This window comes from Colletes gigas, unplaced genomic scaffold, assembly GCF_013123115.1.
Source record: "Colletes gigas isolate AHSC1104 unplaced genomic scaffold, ASM1312311v1 Colletes_gigas_Sc00002, whole genome shotgun sequence".
NCBI classification, from domain to species: domain Eukaryota; kingdom Metazoa; phylum Arthropoda; class Insecta; order Hymenoptera; family Colletidae; genus Colletes; species Colletes gigas.
The window spans coordinates 5,773,710-5,791,524 of record NW_025106631.1 but is presented as its reverse complement, the minus strand read 5'-3'; the positions used below and the strand labels follow the sequence as shown (position 1 = coordinate 5,791,524).

The following is a 17,815-nucleotide window of genomic DNA, read 5'->3' as shown; positions in this document are numbered from 1 at the left end:
TAATTTTCGAAGTTTGTCGCGCGTTCGTTTATCCTAATATACATTCGCCCGAACGCCTAGGCGGAGGTAAACCAAAGTTAAGTTGTTATCGCGCTTTCAAATTTGTTTAGGAATTGCTTATTACTCGAAGTTGCGAATTAAAATTTTAGCGGTACGCCTTTCTCTCCCTCTGGAAAATTTCACTAGCGAAGGACCGTCAGGTTATACTCACGCTTGTGCCGGGCGAATTCGCACTATGTTACGCGCCAGGTAATACGGCCAACCAGCCAACGAAGTTGCCAACTTGCAAAAGGACGAAACTTTCAGCATTTACCGACCGCCCGGCCGATTTTATAAACGTTCTTTCTACTTTCTCCCAAAAATCATCGTCTCCTTGTTTGCGTACGGAAAACTCGAGGTTAAATGTACGGCTTGTTTCAATTTAACCAAACTTTTCACTAAAATACGTACATCCGCTACAGGATCCAATAAAACGCATCAAATATAGAATTATCATTACTATTATTTATCGATTTAATTTCCACGCAATTGCTGCGAGATTTACAAAAAAATATATACAATTGCATAAACTATTGCAAGAAGGAAATTGTGTATTTTATGTACTCTATATTTTATCATCTTCAGAATGAGTATACAATACGTTAAATTAGAAGAGAATACAATACTAAAGTTAGAAAAATAAATGTTATAAGCTGACTCTTGGGGATACAATTATAAGACAGACATAATGAGACTAACTAAAATGTAAAAATTCCTTGAGCAAAAAGAAGTCTATAAGTCCTTTACTATTTTGCAATCTGAGACTTCGTTGTCGAGATATAAGAAATTAAAGGCTAAGCATTCCTCATGCGTGAATCGTGTCTACGCATGCGCGTAATTAGCTGACTTGGATTTAAATGACGCGCTCTGTGAGTTGCGCCAGTAAACTTTAACTGTTTATATCTCGGAAACGAAGACTGTAAACTGGTAAAAGGTAAAGGACTTTTCGATTTCTTTTTACTTAAGGAATCGTCTGACATCATTTCAAAATACAATTTTTAATCGATGCTTCTACAGTTAGTATTCAGTAATACATTAAAGTTAGGATCGTTCGTATTTCTATAATATTCCAAAATTATTACACAGTCGATGCAGCTGTTCCATGTTTATAGATATTAAATAGAATATATGTTTGTTATCTTAAATAATTTTTTGTAATGAAATCTTATTCCACAATGAGTTGCGACGAATGAAATAATCTGTAAATGGTTATTGAATGTTATACAACTAAAAGGAAATCTCGCCAAAATACTAACGTCACATTTACACAAACATTTTTATAAAAGAAATGCCAATTTTGTATTATTGTCTTGTAATTCTGATCAATGAAAGTCAGCTTAAGTTATCATTTATTTTTCGAACATTTTTGTTGTATGTCCTACAAACTTAAGGGTGTATAAACGTTTGTAAATTTCTTTTAAATATACAAACTATAAAAATATGCCAAGTATCTTATATTTTTGTCCAGTACATTGGAAAGGCCAAACAATTACTGCATCGTGATTTACAAAAATATTGGTAAATTTTTGTTCCAAGAAAGAAGACCGCGATTATACAATAATGCATGCAACTGAAAGTCTGGAAGCATGAATAACGAAGTATCGTCAGTATGAAATATTTAAACAAGGGCAAGCATTTGATACCATAACTCTTTGCTTTAATTATACAATGTAGCTATATTCCAAGGCATAGCTTTAATGAGATTATGTTCATACATTTATATGATAGTACCTATCATACATGTAAATAGGGGAACACGAGAGTCACGAAATACATGGGGAATATACATAACGCGATGCAGCAAATCAAACTGCATTGCTTGTTCACAAGAGATATGATTAACATATATACGCAGCTATATTATACCTAAATAAAATTATGCAACGTGATGCGCGATACAATCTCCGTACGTGCGTGCTATTGATTCTCGCTGATCAATGACTCGAAACATTTTAACGTACAATAAGAAACTACATAAAAAATTACACGTTTTACAATTTTCAACTAAAATCTCACGTCGACAAATTTCAATCGTCTGTAACAGGTGGTCATTTCCACGCAAGTAGGAGTAGAGGGGCCACTACTAGCAGTCTCGGACAACATGTTCGTCCACAACAATAGCAAACACGGGCGCAGAGCGAAACGATTGGATCCCAGCGATCCCGGCGAATACAACAGTAAGTATTGCAAACTATACGTAAAATTATAATCGAGAAGTAGCACATTTGGTAAAAATAAATGGGAAGAATTCATGAGAAACTGAACAACTTTGCGAATAGAACTGATCACAGTGCAAGAAACGAAATTTGATAAAAATAAATGAAACAACTTAATGAATAGAAGTAACCATAATGTAAAAAATAATATTTGGTAAAAATAAATAGAATTGATTCATAAGAGACGAAACAACATTCTGAATAGAAGTAGCCAGAATATACATTTGGTAGAAATAAATCGAAAGAATTCATAAGAGTTTCTTTTCATTTATAGTGAATCCCCGTTACAATGTACGAATGCAAGTGAGACTAGCATATAATAGCTATAATATAATATAACATAAACACAATCTCCCTGATCAGTCGACAATGTGTTAACGACTGGTCGGGCTGTTCGTGAAGGTTTCGTATAGGAAATTAGTAGGTTGTAGTGTTGTCTCGTCGCGAGAGAGAGAGAATGGCCGGAATTCTAGACTAAAAAGAGAGAGTACGGGGGAGGTTAGAGAGGGGTTGGTTTCTTCGAGATCGGTATAACGACTGGAGGGCCACGGTAGAGGGTGGAATCGTAAGAGGACGAGAGAGGGCGTGCTCAGAGGATAGGATATAAGGAGTCATAGGGCAATTCAGCAAAGTTTGGCGTCGACCGCGCATACAAACGGCTGATATCGTGCGGCCACCCCTCGACTACGCGCTCTCCTCTTCGCCTGGCCTTCTTCTTCCATCCTTTCTTTCTACCCGCTCCAAGGGAAGATGTAAATCAATGGGATGCGAGGAAACGGGAGATCCGGCCACGTTTCTCTCTGTGCTTCTCCTCCTTCCTATTATTCCCTCCGTACCTTCTCGCGTTTCGAGTTTTCCTTTCCCGCCTTGCCGCGCCTTTTTCGCTTCTACCCCGGTTATATCCGGTTGGCCGACGCCGTACACAAAGAGCAGAACGACCGCGAAGAAGAAGAAAGAAGAGAAAGCCTGTCGGAATTGATCCTTCCCTTCTTCTTTTCTTTTCTTCTTTTTTTTTGCGCTAATGTCTTTCTTCTCGCAGTGGTTGCCGCGGCGTGTTGGTTCGCGAATGCTAAATTTAAAATACCTCCTGCGAGCCTCCACGACTTTCGCTATTCTCGCGACCGTGGGTCCAACAGTGAAAAATTTAGCGACGTCTCAGGGTGTATTCTACCGTGGAACGCGCGTTTTTAGGCCTTCTTTGGTAATCTCTTGACAAACTGTATTTATCAAAAAATTCCTCGCCACGTGTTTATTAAGATTTATGCAATATTTACGTCTTTCGAAAGTCCATTATCTCATGGTCTCCGTGAAAAATGAAAAATCATTTTTAATCGAGTCGATTTTTTAATATTTCTTATGAACAACTAAATTTGGTGTGCACTAAAGTTAATGCACTGTCTTATGTTTCCTATAGTTCCTATAAAAATCTTTGATTGATTCAATTCGAAATGAACAAAAGTGATAATTTATTACAGGCAAGTTTTTTAGAATAAATAAATGGCGTTAAATTCGCGTTTGTGGAGAGAAAGCAGTTTGGTCGTAAAGCATCAACTTAATGATGCCGTTTCGCGGTGAAAGCGAAAGCAACTTTTTCTGGCAAAGTTCTCGGGCATTTATATCGCGATCTCGCAGTGATCAGAGAGAATCGGACTGAACATGTTAGAGTACAACGGGGCTCCTCGATTTCGACGACGGTTTGGTGGTAAAAGAAGAGTTCGGGGGTAGAGAGTAGAACCCCTTGCCACTCAGTAATGGCACGGGGGATTTTATTTATTCCGGGTTGGTACGCTTGTTCCGGCCTCCTCTACTGAATCCCTCTTTTCAACCCTCCTCCTTCCACTCCGCCTCTTCCTACGTTTCTGCCCCATACCATTTCGTCCGACAATTCTCTACTGGAGTGGTTGCCAACGTGGCCGACTCTGTTTAACGACTTTCTTGTACATTGAACGCAATAAATACCCGTGTCCCATTCAAGAATCCCCATTTACATTGAGATTGCAACTCTTTAACGCTATTCTCCGCCCGCGTATTTAAGTTGCCGCTTAATTTACGCGAGACAAAGTGTTTCCCATAAACAAAATATTACCAGCCATGGAAAAGGAATAACAGAAACGATATTTTATCCGGCTGTCCCCGGAGTCGTATGGTCGAAGCAAAGCTGAATCCAACTGAATCTAACTGTACTTGGGAAATAATCTTTAATTGTCAACTTTTTGATAGAAATAATCGAGAACGAAGGAATCTCGTTTCGCGTATCGAACGTTTGAGCACGATGCCCACCGTCGAGATCTCTTAAGCTTTCGAGATTTAATAGCGGAACTACGTGTAAGCACTCAGGGTGGAAACTGTTTGAGCATCACTGGAAGCAATATACCATGATGTCAGCCACTCTGCCGTGGCTCCGCTCTACCAGGGTCGGTACCGGGGGTGGCTTGGCTTCGCTGGGGTACAAAATGATATCATTGGGTTATAAATTCCAAGCAGAGACACCAACGGCCCGATCGCCCCCCCTCCCCTTCCTTCTTGTTACAACTCTTCTCCGGCCACTCCGACCCTCAGTCTCTTCCACCCACGGTCTTTCTCTTTCTCTTTCCACGCGCTGATGTCGTTCTCCTTCATAGATTCTCTGTCATTTTCCCTCTCTCTTACATTCTACCATCCTCGTGGCTAGAGTTTGCTTGCCATGCTGCCACCAGAAATATATCTACCACTCGGCCTCGACCGAATAAACAGAATATTCAGATACTTTTCCGTACACCATCCCCCTAACTAACCGTCTCAGTTCACCTCGTACAATCAACGAAATTCCCGTAATTTTTTCGACTTAACTCCCTTACCACTTTTTCACCCCGTATACGGAGTGTTATTGTTTTTCTAATCCCACGTATCGACACCGAAATCATCGTTATCCACAAATTTGTTACCGTGATTGCTAGCAATGGCTTCATTTTTCTTTCAATTTTCTTCATTTTCTTCATTTTTCAATCAACGAATATCTCAAAGGACAAAAAATTTTTTTCCTTCATTTACAGAGTGTTATTTTCTAATTCCATTATATTGAAACTAAAGTCCTAATATGAATGTCTTCCTGGGAAAATGTAATCAATTTTCTATCAACGACTCGACGTCTTAAACGACAAAACATAAACGTAAAATTTGGTAAAATTAAAATACGTCGTAGGCACGTATACGAGATCATAGAAAGAGTTCTTATCTACGAAACTATCAATCGTTCCGAGTTTCTCTCTTTTTTATTTACAATAAAAGGATTTTCAATTCTAGCTTCTGCTTGTTGCATCCGAAAATCAGTAAAATTCAACAATTTGTTTCATCGACGATTACTAAATAGAATGTTTCTGAATGATTGGGTTATTCACGATTCATAAAACATCTGCCAATTAACAAACAGAATATTCGACGAGTTTTCTTCTCCGTGTGCAGACTTTGTAATTCAAAATATTGAACTTAATTACTCGAAACGTATGTAAATCTTCGTTATCCATAAATTCATGCCCCAGATTAATGCGTATGTTACATTATTAGTTTTAACGCCGGTATATATTAAAACAGATTTCCGACATTTGGGAAATTATTCTAATTAACGATATTCGATTGTCGTCATTTAATGAAAATACCAGGAATTCTTCGATTGTATATTATTTAATTGTTTTTTTTAAATATGATCGTCTATCTGATAATCACAAAAGAACAGATTCGTTTTACGATTAGCTTAAAAGTGCGAAAATGGGTGGATTTGAATGCATCAAAAATAAATATAAATACAATAGAAAATAAATCGAAAATGTAGAATACAATTTGCTCGTACAATGCTTTGTTTTCGAGAAATTGGGTTTCAAAAGTTTGTTGGATAGGCGTGCGATTGGATACGATTTGCCCGACGCGTCTGACCATTTATCACTGTTTCTACTTACAGTGCTATTCAAAATCGATTTTCTCCGAAACACAAAATCTCGTGTACAAAATTTTTATTTTATCTAGTAAAATTGCCCTGTACATTGAACTTTATAACGAATGCAACTCGTAATTGTAAAGTATTTATAAAAATTGATGCAGCAATAGAACACGACTTGGACAGTCTAAGTAGAAATAGCAAAGAATGGTCAGACGGAGCACGAAAATTTTATTCAGTTGCTTGTGTGGTCCATAAATTTTTCAAATTCAATTATCTCAGAAACAAAACAATTTCAATTCACATTTTCGACTTTACTTTTCTCAAAGAGTCACTTCTTTCCGGATGTACCATAATTACTGGGACATCTTGCGTGTAGTTAATATTAAGCTCGTTAAAGAGGACATTGGATAAGTAAATTATTCTATAGTTGGTCGATCCCCTGGTAATATTATATCTCTGTGAAATTAGGTCTCTATACACCCGTACCTCTCCAAACGCCGTGCATAAAAGCGATATCGCCAAACGAAGGATGGACGTCAGGTGGGTCCACAGTAATAATCATTGGTGAAAACTTCTTCGATGGACTTCAAGTAGTTTTTGGGTCGATGTTGGTTTGGAGCGAGGTGTGTAATTCAACCTTTTATATAAAAATGTGTCCAAAAATCAAAGCCGGAATACCTTCGCAATAAATAAATTAATTTTCATTTTACTCGAAAAACAAAGAAGCGACCGATATAAGATCCATCCATCGGACTTGGATATGAATCCTTTTTGTTGTTTGTTTTCAGTTAATCACGCCAAATGCGATCAGAGTACAAACTCCGCCGAGACAGATACCAGGTGTCGTTGAAGTCACACTATCCTATAAGACTAAACAATTTTGCAAAGGGGCGCCTGGTAGATTCGTTTACGTTTGTAAGTATAATTACTTAGTATTTTATAATATGAGGCTGCACATCATCGTGCACGATGCATTATTAAAAAAGTCAATTATATCAAATTATTTACGATTATAAGTGTAAACTTTTATGCATATGGAAATGTTAATATTTTTACAATTGAAAGGACTTACTAAGTGATTTTTGTGTTTTTAACTAACTGTATATTTTATTATTTATTGAAGCGACTATAAAATGCACCAACCAAATTTTGAATTTTTGTATTAAACAGCAATAACACAGCAATAAACTAATCTCTCAATTACGTTTTTAAACGTTGCTGTCTACAAATAGTATTTAATATAAAAGTAGTAAAAAATTGCAAAATATAGCTCAAAATTCCAGGGTCTAATGCTACACTTACTAACATTGTCTATCAGTCTAAAATTAAGAATTAACTTATCAAAAATAGTAAAGGATACTATTATGTTGGGGCTAAAACAAAAATTGTTGCCAATTTTTCCTCATTTTTGTTGAGAAAATCTAATCTAATTTTCACCCCTCATTCTAATTAATTTTCTATGAGGGTCCAATGCTATACTTACTAACATCGTTTACCACTGCCTAAAATTAAGAATTAATTTGCCAAAAATAGTAAAGAATATTGTTTTATTCTATGTTGGGGCTAAAACAGAAACTGTTGCTAATTTTTCAGCATTAAATGAGCCTACGATCGACTACGGCTTCCAAAGGTTACAGAAGCTTATTCCGCGACATCCTGGCGACCCCGAAAAATTACCGAAGGAAATTATACTGAAGAGGGCGGCAGATCTGGCGGAAGCTTTATACAGTATGCCCAGAAGCGGAAACGCGGGAATCACAGGTGCTCCAAGGAGTCCGGGATCGGGTCATCCGCCCGCGCCTCCGACCTCCAGTTCAGCGACGGCGTTCAACTCATACACAGGGCAACTTGCAGTGGCGGTACAGGAAAATGGTAGTGCGGCGAAATGGACAGACGGTAAATATTCAAACTCATTCCATTCATTTTTTTTCAACGACCAGTTTCGATGTCTCGAATTAATAAATTCTATTTAGAAACGCGAAACATCGACGCCGATCGCGATCTATTTCTGCAAACAAGGTCAACTACTAATACTTGAACACATCATCCAGAGCAATCAAACGTTTTTTAACGGCTGGTTTGTTTCTCATATTTGCATGATCTCATTGCAATCGCGAAAAGAATTCTTGTTTCTTTTCACAGTGTAAACAGACGAAGTAGAATTTAAAATATTGATGAAGATTGAAGTCTCTATATTTTTCACTAGTATCTAGTTGGAAATGCGGTATTGACGAGCTTTTCCTAATGAAAATGACTCCAAACACGGTATAATTTCGACTATTTTTTATCGTGAGCGATTCAAAATTTTTCAAAAATGATTTTTGAAGAAACTTTGTTAATATATTGATAATGCAATGTTTATTTTATATTATCGATTTTGGATAAGCTTGTACGCTTATTTCAGTGAAATTTTGAGATACAATTGCAATTTCAGCCGTAGATGACCAGCAAATTACAGAAAAATTAGGTGTAGAATTCTATCAATCATTAATTTGATTGCAAACCTGACAAACCTTATATTTTCGTGTGCAGGAGATTGTAGTTGACGTTAGAAAAGAATCGAGTTGGAGGTGTATAATGATTTCTGTATCCCATACTAAACAAGACTAGCAAACAGATCGTATTTCAATTTCATCAAAATCCCTAACACCAAACTCAAAAAGTGATTTACAATGACCATCTCGACGCTTCTCTGGAGCATCAAAATACAGTAATGCTTTGGATATTGGTAAACGAAACTGTCCAAAATTGAAAGGAGATCTTCCAGGAAAGCATCTCCTTTTCTCAGGAAGTGAAATAGCCACCCATAAACATGGCTCATCGATATTTTAAAAATTGAAAAACATAAACATATTCGCCGGGATAAGCGAGTAGCCATTTCCAAGAACTATTGAGAACTAAATCGCGGCCAATTTCCAAAACATCACTGTACCAAAATTGTCCACCTCGACCCTGTCTTCAGCGCATAGAGACTCGAGTTAAAATCGCGAAACGTGATCGTCCGTGTTTCCGAATCTGTTGTGTCCGTTCCAGTGCATTAGGCAACACGATAACAGAATGATGAAATACTGACGGGTTCGTCTGACGGGCAGGTTTCTATTTTTAGACGGTAGTTCCGTGACGACAGGAGCTGGTGCTGGAGGCGGTGGCGGTGGTAGCGTTGGAGGAAGCGTCGGTGGCAACGTCGACGCCTATAGGCAGAGCAGTAGCGCGAGTCCACGTGGGGTTGTAACCGGTGGCGGTTATTGCGGAAGTTCGGCCAGTACGCCTCACAGTCACAGCACCAATGGAAGTTATTCCGTCGCCAACCCTTACACCGGTAGCCCGACGCTTTACACATCGCGTAAGTATTTTCTTACGCATTTTCCAAATCTTTCCCGCCTATTCTCTCCTCGTTTTAACATACTTCTTCGGCTATTCAAAGTGTATCGACGGTGGGGATTGGCAAATCATAATTCTGGATTATACCCACTTCGTTGGGCCACAGAGAGACATTGAAAGTGGGTCTGAGTTGTTCAAGTGCACAAATAATATCGCTATTCTTGTTAATTTAATTAGAAATTTGATATGTATTGTTTTCTTTTATGTGTATATTTTTAAACAGTTATGCAAAAGAAATTTTTGAATTGTCTACATTAAATGAAATATAGTTCTAATAAAAGGAATAGGACCCTTATTGATGATTAGTAAACTGGCCTCTGTAATTGCTTTTATTATTTGTATGCTTATTTTGTAGTACATGTGAAATCAAAACCGAAGGTAATTATTTTTTATTGTAGAAGTGTATGCACAATTCGTGTCCCCTTTTCCACTCTTCAATTATTATTTATAATTATAAAATTTTCCATCAATTTCGTACACAAGTGTATCTAAAAAAAATTATTCAATTTTTATAATTCTTCTACCAAAAATATAAAATTTCAATTTATTTTATAATCAAATTTAGTAAACTCGTATATCCTACTTTAATATAAAATAAAACATAACGCTGTGAAACGCTGCTTCGTCGTGTTAATAGGTAACATTTTTACGCGCAGCTTAAAGCAGTTTCTAAGAATAACGCGAACGTGAACGATAAAATGTGGGAACGGGTGGCTTGAGGAAGGATCGTTTACGTCGATACACTTCGATTTGCATTTCGTTATTATAAATGCACGTAGATATGTAGCTAGACACTGAGGACCTAACACGCACGCGCTTCTCATGTTTAGCATTTCGTTGGAATCGCACGCACTTTATGATTTTCCCTTATATGAAATTTTCGTTTTAGCGCACGAACAGTATGGCATTTTCTATACGTCTGGGGATGGGAGTGCGTTCGCCCCCGTAGTACGACCACCGACCACCTCAGTCCCACCGCACTGGTCCACACAGCACCACCTCGCCACAGCCGCCCAGTAACCGCTAACCGTCCACCATCACAACCACCATCATCACCACCACAACCACCCTATGCACTGCGATTAAAGAATTATGAGAAATATGCACGAGAGACGAGATTCGAGAATGTATGTACACACGTTCATTTACGAATCGTTGCTAACCCCCCTCCCTTCCTTAATTTATTCGACGTCGTATCGAATTAGGGGCACTGGAAATTAATGAGAATAGTCATTAAAAAACTATTTCTTATATTATTTGCATTTAAAGCTCGTTGTCTCGATCCACTGGAATTTTACTTCGACTCTACATACCCAAAGAAATTTCAGCAATTCCTACCGATCGTACGACTAGTGTACGATAAAAGTGGACCATAAATTGTTTATTTAATTGAAAATTAACGTAGCCAGCACCTTTTTTTAAATAATTGTTTTCTCTAGAACTAACTAAGGTACCAACTTGGAACAAGATTCGTTTTCAAGGGTGTTTTATCTTCTAGTTGATCAAGGTATACACGAAGTATCATTAGGTTTAGTGTTAAGATATATGTGGGGAAAAAGGCAAAACATAAATATAAAATATGGGGAATAATGTAAAAAGGAATGAAACGTTTGCATCGAATATTGAAATCTTGGTTCCCAACTGGCAAGAAGTTATTGAAAATGATGCGGATAATAATTCAGAAATTAAAATAAGTATTACTAAAACAGATTACGTTAGTTTCTGGTACCCCTAATATTTCAATTACCTCAGTGCAAATACATTAACACGTTAAACGCCGCGTCGGTCACGGGTGACCGGCGATACATATAAAATAAAACGATCAGATTCTGCTATCCTTTTTAAAAAGGGATCCTTTTGCATCCTTTGTCAAACTTCAATTTCATAGAAACTTTTATCTATCTACAAAAGTTCTAACTGTTGTATACAAAACAAAAAGAAGACATAAAATAACAATTACATTCTCGACTGTTTTAGAATATTCTAAAACTCGACAGCACTTTTTATCAAATCAAAAGCACATTTTACTCGAAAAGCTGAGTACAAATACGCTATTTAGTTAACTGGGCGCTTAACGTGTTAAATAATAATATTAATGCAAATTTTTCCTAAAGTCCAATCGATAGCGTTAATATCTACTTATCAGTGTACTGTGCAGTGCTGAAAAGATGACAAGCAAAAGGAATACGATTGGCCACAGTGGATAAGTCGCGCCATCGAACACTCACATTTTCATATACAATGTTGTGTACGCACATTGTTATGCACAACACATTGAAGTTGAAATGGTCGTTTGGGGTTAGATATCTTATCAGATATCATAACTTCAGAATAATAATTTATCTACTGACATAAACTGAAAAATTGATCAACCAACTCAAGTTTCTCCTATAGAGACACCAAAGGTCACCGATGACCTTTTGATCGAATACACCCTTCTTACCCTCGTGTCGCCCCTACTAATCATCTTTCCAGGTCTGCACAGTATAGAAAATACTTGTATGGTACAACAAGTATAGTAAAATTCTCATATTCTCGTTTCTGTTGCTACATGCCTTGCTTCGAAGTTTTCTTTTGGGACACAAATGATTCATACTCGATAGGATTACTATTCCTTTACATTTTGCATTAAATTGTGGAGACTGTCGATTGCTTTCGTCGGTAAATTCTTAATTAATGGGTCATCGATTTACAAAACTATACTCATAGACCTCTACTTCGAGATACAACAAATTGTCGTCGTTAACTAACTTTCACTTAAGTAACTTTCACTTACATATTTCTAAATTACAAATCACTTCTTTTATATCTTACATCTATTTATTATCTTTTATATTTGAATCGAGTAAATATTTGAAGAATTGAACTAAGAATTCCAAATTTTAGTTCTTCGTTTAATTTAATCTTTCGATTTCTTTTATTGCGATAGTCAGAAGAGCTTGATGACTTAGAAAATTTATTTTGATGTTTTGAAATGTATATATATATTAATCTTCACGCTTATTAACAGTGCAAGAACGATAGACATTTTTAAATAATCTTTTCGAACAACATTGAATCCCTAATGATCCAAAGGAATAAACTTCGAACGCAAGTGGCTATGATGTAACAGAAATTCAACAGCGATTAATAATGTGATTTTTCATTTCTTAGCTACTTTTTTAGTCACGGAGTCATGGCGAATTACACTAACGTATAACCGACAGTGGGTATGTTGCAGGACTAGGAGAGGTTGTCGGTTCACCGTTCAACATGAATCCGTTTATGTTGCCCACCTGCAGCCAAGGGTACTCAAACGCCGCCAGTCCGCTGCTCTCGTCAAGTAACAAATAGTGTTACGAGATGTAAAACTCAAGTATCGAAGTGTTGCGTCTACGTAGATGCGAAATCCGTCGGCACGAACTGTTTCCGCGGTTTCTAACGTTCTCATAATCGTCGTACACGTGGTTGACAATCGCTTTCTCGAACTGAAATCGGTCCTATCGATGTATGTTTTGCTTTTTACTCCCAGCAATCGCGCGAACGGAAGAGGAAACCATTCTCGTCGGGGCACAGAGACGAATCAAATTCGGGAGAATATCGAAACCAGTGCAAAAAAAGAAAAGTTGATAGCGTTTTATGATTAATGATCGAATAAGTTAAGAAACGATACATATCGAAGAACACGGTGTCTTCTGCGTCTATCGACGTGGCCGTTCGGTTCGACTGTTTCGAATGTGTACAACTTTCTTGTGAAAACAAATCTCTATTAACAGAAAATGGAAATTTAAACACTCGTTTTCCCGACATTAAGAAATAATCTCCAAGTCAACACCTTTCGAATGATACCTAATTTATCTATTTTAAAATACACGCTTAAGTCAATATAAGGTAAAAGATCTAATAAGAAATAGATTAATTATTAATTCTACTGTTCATTTTATTTATTTATTACTATCCAGTCTTTTTAATTTAACCAAGAGATACTGCAACTTTTAAAATCTCTATTTTTGTTTCTAAATTCAGTAATTTGAGAAGAATGTTTTAGGATCTATTACTGCCACCCCTGAAATGTGTTCAACCGAATTACTAACACCTCAATTACTATAAACTGGACAAATACTGTCGAGATAAAAGATCTTAAAAGATTTACGTCAATATCTACGTTTCCTTAAATAGCTAAAACTTTGTAATGCATCGACGAACAATAATATCAATGACAAACGACAACTGTCGAAAGCTTCCCTAATGTAATTTGTTGGTAACAGTACGAAATGCCTAAACAACCTAACAGTCTCATAAATTGCGTTCTATCTGTTAAAGAATATAACATTATTGATATGTTGAACGTTCGTTACGGAAGTTAATGAAAGTTTACCAAGAAAAGTAAGTTGCTTTAAACGAAAACAACCGAACGGCCATAGTTCTTTTCGCGTGGTGGATTATGCTACTTTCGACGTAGCTATCACGACACGAAGAGATCATTTTTATCGATAGACACGAAATACCTTCTTTAGCCTGCGTCTTCTCTCGTACGTGGAATAGCCGAGCGATCGAAACTTGCGACAGAATATTTTTGAAGCGTTTTCCTTCGATTTTGTAGGTACATAGGTGCTCTCAGAAATTCACCAAACAATTCGGGAGTTGAAAAGCGACGGTAATATACGTGATCGGGGGGTCGTTCACAGGGTGTCGAGCAATTTTATATCAAACCGAGCGGAGAAGTGACGAGGGTCGAGAGAAAAAGACACCCACTTGACGGACATATCGCTTATCATTGAATAACAGACATCATAGTTTTAGAGAACATTTTCGACTTTGAAATTTTATCTTCCTACCCCTACATTTTAAGAAACTAACCAATATCAGCTAGGTAGCGTAACGTCTAACATGTAATTTGTAAATTTTCTTGTAAATATTGTTACGATGTACAAAAAGACAGAATTATTTCTAGGAATCCAACGAAACGATATTAACGTGATTGTAGGACGAAAAATTATTATATATAGGTGTAAATAATCGTAGAGCGTCCGTAGCTTAATACGTATGATTGTGTGATGATAATGGCGGCGATCCATTTTTTTAACGTGCAGACAACCCGTGCGTATAGTCGGTAGGAAAGGTATAGTGAAGTCCCGAATGACCAAAATCGAGGAGAAAAGTAGGGGAACAATAAATGGAACAAGGTTACCAAAATTAACTGTCTTTTTCATCCCGTTTGAGATTCATTCCACGTGATGATCGTCGAGACTAATAGTATTCCATCATTATTTCCCATTGCTTTATTAACAGAATAATAGAAAAGGAGATGGAGCGTAAAACTGAAGAACTCCTATACAAGCAATTCCCTATCAATGTTGATTCAAATTTTTTTAAGTAGAATGGTAAAATATTCTTTCAATATTGTATTAAACCAAAGTAAATTAGTTATAATGATTGAAGACTGATCAAAATCGAGACCGCCAAACGAACGTTTCGCAATTGTAACACTTTGCAATTCTATAAACATCGAACGAGGACTGACCATAATTCATTGCCATTCGAATTTAAACACCTCGAAGATCCGTTTATATTCTATTTGTGATTATTCGTTAAAATACACAGTGAATCAAAAAATTATTGTAATTATTTAAAAATGTTAAAATCATACAAAATGTTATGAATGACGAATTATGTTACACGCAAAATATAAGATGGAAACACTCAACCTGGATATAAATGGACCTGAAAGAATGTTTTCAAAGTGCTCTCCATACTGTTACATACGAAACAGTTTTTTCAGAAAAACTTTTTAACTTTGAGAGCACTTAATTTCGAATTTTCTTTAACTTTCCCTATTATAAAACGTTCTTCCAATGTGTTCAAAGCTCTTAAAGGTCCATTTATAACGTGGCGTTATGTCACAGCGTTACACACGATGAAAAATTAATACAATTGACGAGGGAACAGAAATTTCTTTTTATCTTATCACGCGTAAAATATAAGATAGATGTGTAAATGGACCTTTACTCGTATCGTCTGTGTTTAAATTCAACAACGAACGTGCTCGATAAAGTTCACTATATTCCTTTCGCCGACCGTACATCCCGAAACGTTTTTCGCCAACAGTCGCATAATATTAAATTCGTCAACAGAAAAGCCCATGAAAACGAAGTCTGAACCATCATTGATAACATTAGCGTCAATGGGCCACGTTAAAGACTGGATCGACCTGTGACAACTGTGTAAAACGTATAGTTGATTTTGGATCGTTTGATAAGCCGGCCCAAAACAAAATCCCGCACCAAACGAATCTCACGAAAGTATACGAAGCATGTAACAGAATCGAGAAACCCTAATTAGTCCAGATTTTGCAACAGTTTGCGAACGTAGATCGTATCGTTTGTCGGAACGAGCAACATTAAAGAAAATTATTCTAGACAGTTCCTTTTTGCATATCGACTTGGCGGGCATCCCTCGACGGCGGAAGGATGCGCCCTTTGTCCCGGGAGCCACACACGCTCTGTGATCTTGTGATCTTGATTGCAATATTTGATTATCACATTTCGTTCGATCACGCAATGTTATCTTTTGCATGGCGCGTCGTTCTCGTACGCGTGCTGGCGCACAGTCGCGTACAGACGCCCGTCAGTGTATATTATAATAAATTAAACTTACATTTTTGAGAATTAACACCGATTGTTCATGATTCTTTCGTTGGTACCCATCTTTGGATTTAGATCGTTATTGCGCTTGGAAAAGTAGTCTTATGGGTTTAACGCAACGGTAAGTATTATTAACCTTCGAACAACGAGCCTAGGGTCCATTTTGATCCGACCTGTATATTCTTTTTTAAATTTCTGATCGAATTTTTGTGTTATTTTATATCGTATAAGTTCTTTGTTTCGTCAATTTTACAAACTCGATGCAAAGTTATTTATCAAAAACCTATATTTCTATATTAAAAAGAAAATAAAAAAATCAACGGCTCCATAACACCATCGAGTTTCTTTAATTTTCATTTAATCAGTTTTCTATCCGAATGGTTCGTTCATTAAAGGGCGATTTGACGTTTGCCCGCCATCTTTGCGCCGTTGCATTTATTTTCAGCGCCCCAGCGGTTTTTGCTCCCAGGAGAAACCACGTCAGGATCAACAAATAACGAAACAGGATCTCGAGGACCACTTCATAGCGATTAGTTCACATGGTGTCCTATTACCTCCAGCCGCCAAACGGTAGTACGCACGATACACGTTATTGTAAGGTTGTTTGCGTTATTAGATTTAGATTGGCCGACACGTGGCGGGCAACCCCGCCATGCCCATAGGTCGCCACGTGCGCCATTGCAAACGTTACATGGGGCACAATGCGAGACCATTTTTCTTACAATATTGGTTCCCTTGCCGGTTCCTGCGAAAACATACTCTTTCATCGATGATTTGTCATCTCGCTATTATTTTCCTCAATGCACCAGCGCACAGACCGATCAATTATTCGTGTAATCGTAAATTGTTTCTCCCCTTCGTGTAACTTATTCATTTCATAATTAGCCACCGTTGTTTCCAAACAATTCGTCAAAACTATTGTTGAAATTGTGGCCAGTTGGAAGAAATCGAACGTGAGTTGCAACGTATAATAAAAGCGTCGTACAGTGGGGTATTCGCGCCCCCCAAAATAAACATGCAACTAGAATTATACATTTATGCCTTATTTTTTGGTTTTATGTAATCAGTATATACATATTCGATGAAAAATAGTAAATAAATGTGATTTAAGCAATTTAGTTTTATCAAAAATTTATATAAAATGAAAAAGTTTCAATTTTAATTATAGTAATTGACTCCATTCTCTTCCCCCATATTTTTCTAATTAAATTTCAATTTGCAGTTTCGTCATTATTATTTTTGATACGTGCCAAAGGAGAAACTATTGATTTTGTACTATACATACACCCATACCATAATTGTCTGTTTTAGTTAGCTTGTTCTAAATGTGAAAAGGAAATAAATGATTCGATCACCTAATAAATAATATTAAGAGAATATAAAACTTAAATTATCTTCTTCCAGCTACTCGAGTTAAGTGTATTTAATGCTTGGAAACTTTTTATATTTCCAAAACATAATTTGTTTATGAGTTTAGAAAAATTTTTATTTCACTAAATATGGTTTATATCGTATAGTCAGCATTATTTATGCTTTTCAAACTGATGAATATTATTTCGTTTAATTTTTTTAATTGAAAAATGTATAACTGAACATTTAAAAATTTTACTATTTATGGAACTGATCGATGGAACTACTGGGCC

At 36.7% G+C, this 17,815-nt stretch overlaps 1 protein-coding gene across 2 annotated transcripts in view; it reads left to right on the top strand.

The window, feature by feature from the left end:
- The window catches only part of LOC122402003 (transcription factor collier), a 118,828-nt gene extending 102,840 nt beyond the window's left edge, over positions 1-15,988 (top strand). The window contains exons 8-13 of one of the 2 annotated variants that reach the window (XM_043404503.1): positions 2,084-2,216; positions 6,637-6,791; positions 6,957-7,083; positions 7,762-8,064; positions 9,275-9,511; positions 12,770-15,988. In XM_043404503.1, the coding sequence (XP_043260438.1) occupies positions 2,084-2,216; positions 6,637-6,791; positions 6,957-7,083; positions 7,762-8,064; positions 9,275-9,511; positions 12,770-12,882 (1,068 nt within the window). In that variant the 3' untranslated portion in view covers positions 12,883-15,988. Of the gene's footprint in view, positions 1-2,083; positions 2,217-6,636; positions 6,792-6,956; positions 7,084-7,761; positions 8,065-9,274; positions 9,512-10,438; positions 10,672-12,769 lie in introns of those variants that run through there. The other variant, XM_043404495.1, reaches the window with a different exon arrangement.
- The last annotated feature ends 1,827 nt before the right edge of the window (positions 15,989-17,815 follow it).